The sequence below is a fragment of the Lynx rufus genome, unplaced genomic scaffold, assembly GCF_022079265.1.
Source record: "Lynx rufus isolate CCGP_SWC_20201006 ecotype Redwood Valley unplaced genomic scaffold, mLynRuf1.p SCAF_7, whole genome shotgun sequence".
NCBI classification, from domain to species: domain Eukaryota; kingdom Metazoa; phylum Chordata; class Mammalia; order Carnivora; family Felidae; genus Lynx; species Lynx rufus.
The window spans coordinates 75440468-75444102 of record NW_025814889.1 but is presented as its reverse complement, the minus strand read 5'-3'; the positions used below and the strand labels follow the sequence as shown (position 1 = coordinate 75444102).

General features: G+C 43.3%; 1 protein-coding gene across 1 annotated transcript; it reads right to left on the bottom strand.

The window, feature by feature from the left end:
• Positions 1–749: 749 nt before the first annotated feature.
• Positions 750–1688, bottom strand: LOC124502363 (olfactory receptor 8S1-like). The gene has a single exon (XM_047066989.1). It carries the CDS (start codon positions 1686–1688, stop codon positions 750–752), a length of 939 nt encoding a protein of 312 aa, XP_046922945.1.
• Positions 1689–3635: the final 1947 nt, after the last annotated feature.

The following is a 3635-nucleotide window of genomic DNA, read 5'->3' as shown; positions in this document are numbered from 1 at the left end:
TACATAAAAGTTCTTGGAAATTTTAAGAGTCTGACCTCTGCCTCAATATGATTATTGTTTCTCTGCAGAACTTTCAGCTTTTCATGTGTGTCTCCTGTGGTCACCCAGTTGGAAGTCTTTATCTTTCTCACCGTTTACCCTTATCTATGACTTTTCTCTTTTATAGATCCAGGGCCCTACATTCTTCTCAGATGTGTATGCCCAAAACTCAATAAAACATAATGACAGATGGGGCGCCTGGGTGGCTCAGTCGGTTGAGCGTCCAACTTCAGCTCAGGTCACGATCTCACGGTTTGTGAGTTCGAGCCCCGCGTCAGACTCTGGACTGATGGCTCGGAGCCTGGAGCCTGTTTCCGATTCTGTGTCTCCCTCTCTCTCTGCCCCTCCCCCACTCATGCTCTGTCTCTCTCTGTCTCAAAAAATAAATAAACATTAAAAAAATAATGACAGATCAATGAAACTAATGACTTTTCTAAATGAAAGCCTAAGGTGAAATATTTTAGAATGAGAAAAGTGAACCAATATGTTCATCACAAAACTTTCTTATTATTTAATAATTTGTTTGCCTTGAAAAGAAATTGAACCATCCTTCCTATAATTACTTTGTGTCATTGTCACATGCACTTCTAATTTAGGTTGCGGCATCTGACATTGTAAGTAGTTAGGAGTACAGCTTACTATTGTAAACTCACTTAATATCCTTTTGTATGCAGATATGTTCCAGTTCTCCACCATGCTCTGTTTTCATTTCAGCACCTGATATGTTGCAAATACTTTTCCAAAGTTCTTGCCAGAGCTGCCTTCACCTCCTTGTTCTTCAGGCTATAGATGAGAGGATTCAGCATGGGAGTGACTACAGTATACTGCACAGAAAAGATCAGCTCAAGGGGCGCACCTGAATTTGGCATTAGATGGCGGAGCAAACCTGAGCCATAGTAAAGGGTCACTGCGATGAGGTGGGAGGAGCAGGTGGAAAAGGCCTTACTTCTGCCTAAGGTGGAGCTGATGCTCAGGATGGTGGCGATTATACGGGTGTAGGATAAGAAGACCAAAAGGAAGGTTCCGAGTCCATGTAGAAGAGTGGAGCAGAGCAAGGCAATGAGGTTGCTGGAGATATCGGAACAGGACAGTGAGAGGAGAGAGGGCATTTCACAGCTGTAGTGGGGGATGATTTGGGCCTTGCAGAAGACCATCTTCACAGCTAGGAAGATGTTGATGAGTGCATCCAGAAAGCCCAGTCCCCACGAACCCCACACAAGCTGCATATACAGCTGTTTACTCATGATCTGTCCATACAGCAGAGGGTGGCAGATGGCAGCATAGCGGTCATAGGCCATTGCAGAAAGCAGACAGGCTTCAGTTCCTGCAGCAACAAACACAAAGAAGACTTGAGCAAGGCAGCCCTCTACTGATATTGTTTTCTTTTGAGACAGAAGGTTCTCCAGCATCTTGGGCACAGTGACCGAAGAGAAGCAGATATCGACAAAAGAGAGGTGACTCAGGAAGAAGTACATGGGTGTGTGCAGGTGAAAATCAATCCTGATCACCAGCAGCAGCATCAGGTTCCCCATGATGGTCAGCAGGTAAATCCCCAGGAAGAGCACAAAGAGTGCAGCCTGGACGTGGGGATTGGCAGAGAGCCCGAGGAGGATAAACTCCGTGATGGTGCTGTAGTTCCCCAAGTCCATTTACAAAGGCCTTTCCCTAGAAATAATACAAAACACCACAGGAGCCAAAGGTCTATTATCCCCCAAGGAATTTTCTAATTGCATTGGTTCTCTTTTCGTATCACTATTGCCCAGTGAACAGTTTTGTTTTCTATTATAACCTGGGTTTCGTGCAGCCACTTAGAACAAAAAGATGATTAAGGTATGGTCCTTGTTCTTAGTATTCTCCATGGAAGAACATGGACATGAAAACAATGAATGCTACAATTAATGAAATGGGAGCTCAAACTGATTTAGTGAGGGTCAATAATGATAGTTCTCTGAGCGAATTTGACAACACTTTTAAGAAAGTGTATGATTAGTGTGTTTCTCACATATATTTAGTTTGCCTAAAAAATACAGTCAAAGGCTCAAGACTGAAAAATCAGCTCAGTTTATGGGTAGTTAAAACATGGGTAGTGCTGAAAAGTTGATGCCCAGGGAATAAGTGAGCATCACAGAGCAGTGGCTAAACATGTGGGCTCCTGCATTAAACTAAGATCGAATCCCAGGTCCACCACTAATTAGCTATGATTTTATGTACAAGATACATAACGCTCTTACTTCAATATCCTTGCATATTAAGAGAAGATAATAACAGTACCACAGAGGGTTTTTAGGATATGAAATTATATGAAAATAATAATTTAATTCCATTAAATATGAAATTATATACAAAGCTCTTCAAAAGCATCTATTCTGTGCTGCTGCTTCTACTTCTCCTCCTCCTCCTTCTTCTTCCCATTATTTGGGATTTTAAGTCTAGGCAAAAGTCACCTATATTCTTACATCGGTAAAGCACTATCAAAGACCAAAGTTGTTGCTGCTGATGCTACAGTCATCGTTACTACTTTACATGCCTTTATCAAGAGAAGTGCAAGAAATCACATTGAAACCATTACCAGCAGCTTCCCTCCTCTGCTCATCACCTCCACCAGAAGGCAAGTTAGAAGTTTAGAATTATTTTGGTGTTGAGCCTGTCTCCACTTGGCAATTTCTGCGGTGCCTTCACTCAGAAAGGAGGGCATGTAATTGCCAATAGGCATAGCTGCAGGACTGCAGAGATGATGACAAGGGGGAGATAAAGTGTTTGGGATTCTGTGTAGACCTCAGGGCCCACCTTACGAGCATTACTAGGATGGGTGTGTATCCCAAAACAGGCCGGATCTCGAGAAAATTAAGAGAGGAAAGCTTGAAAGGGTTTCATGCCAGGGAATACTTGAATGGGTATCCTGGCCAGAGCAGCAGCTGGGACAGAGGACTCTGCCTAGTGCTATGCATTCTGGACCTCTCTCCCAGGAAGTACAGGAAAAAAAAATGGGGGATGCGTTCTGTAGGACTAGCTTCTGTTGGAAACACCCACTGTTGCTACTCTCTGCCTGCAGAAGGAAGGCTCCACCCACTAACTTTTCTCGGTTCATACTCAGGGGCCTGTTTTAAAACAGGAATAGAACATCAAATCCTTTATATTCGTCTGTTGTGACTTTCATCCTGAGACATTGTCCTCATTCCTCATACTCCGAATTTCTCCTTCATGGCCAGATGTGCTCATGTCCCTTGCTGTGTTTCTCGAAGGCTTTATGTCTGAATTACAACAATTCTCTATTTGCATAAATATCAGTATTTACCAATGACTTCTGGCTTTGACCTTCTACCCTGAAGTCTGACCTTGGGTTACCCATAGGATTTAGTAGGGGGTGGCCCAGCCAGTTCCTTGTCCTGACCATTCCCAGTAAGTGCAGAGCTCAGCCAAGGGACAGTTGTGATTCCTTACTTGTTAACTCCTTAGCCAAAAACCCAGCCTCAAAATCCTTCCCATACCCCAAACACACATTACCTGTATATCCTGTTCGATAAGGTAATTTGCTCTTCAACTTGGCTGCAGGACTTTTATTTAGATTCATTTAGTGAGAAGGAAGATGGCCTGGA

Excerpts from the sequence above, each read along its gene's own strand:
- LOC124502363 (XM_047066989.1), bottom strand. The coding sequence starts at position 1,688 with ATGGACTTGGGGAACTACAGCACCATCACGGAGTTTATCCTCCTCGGG.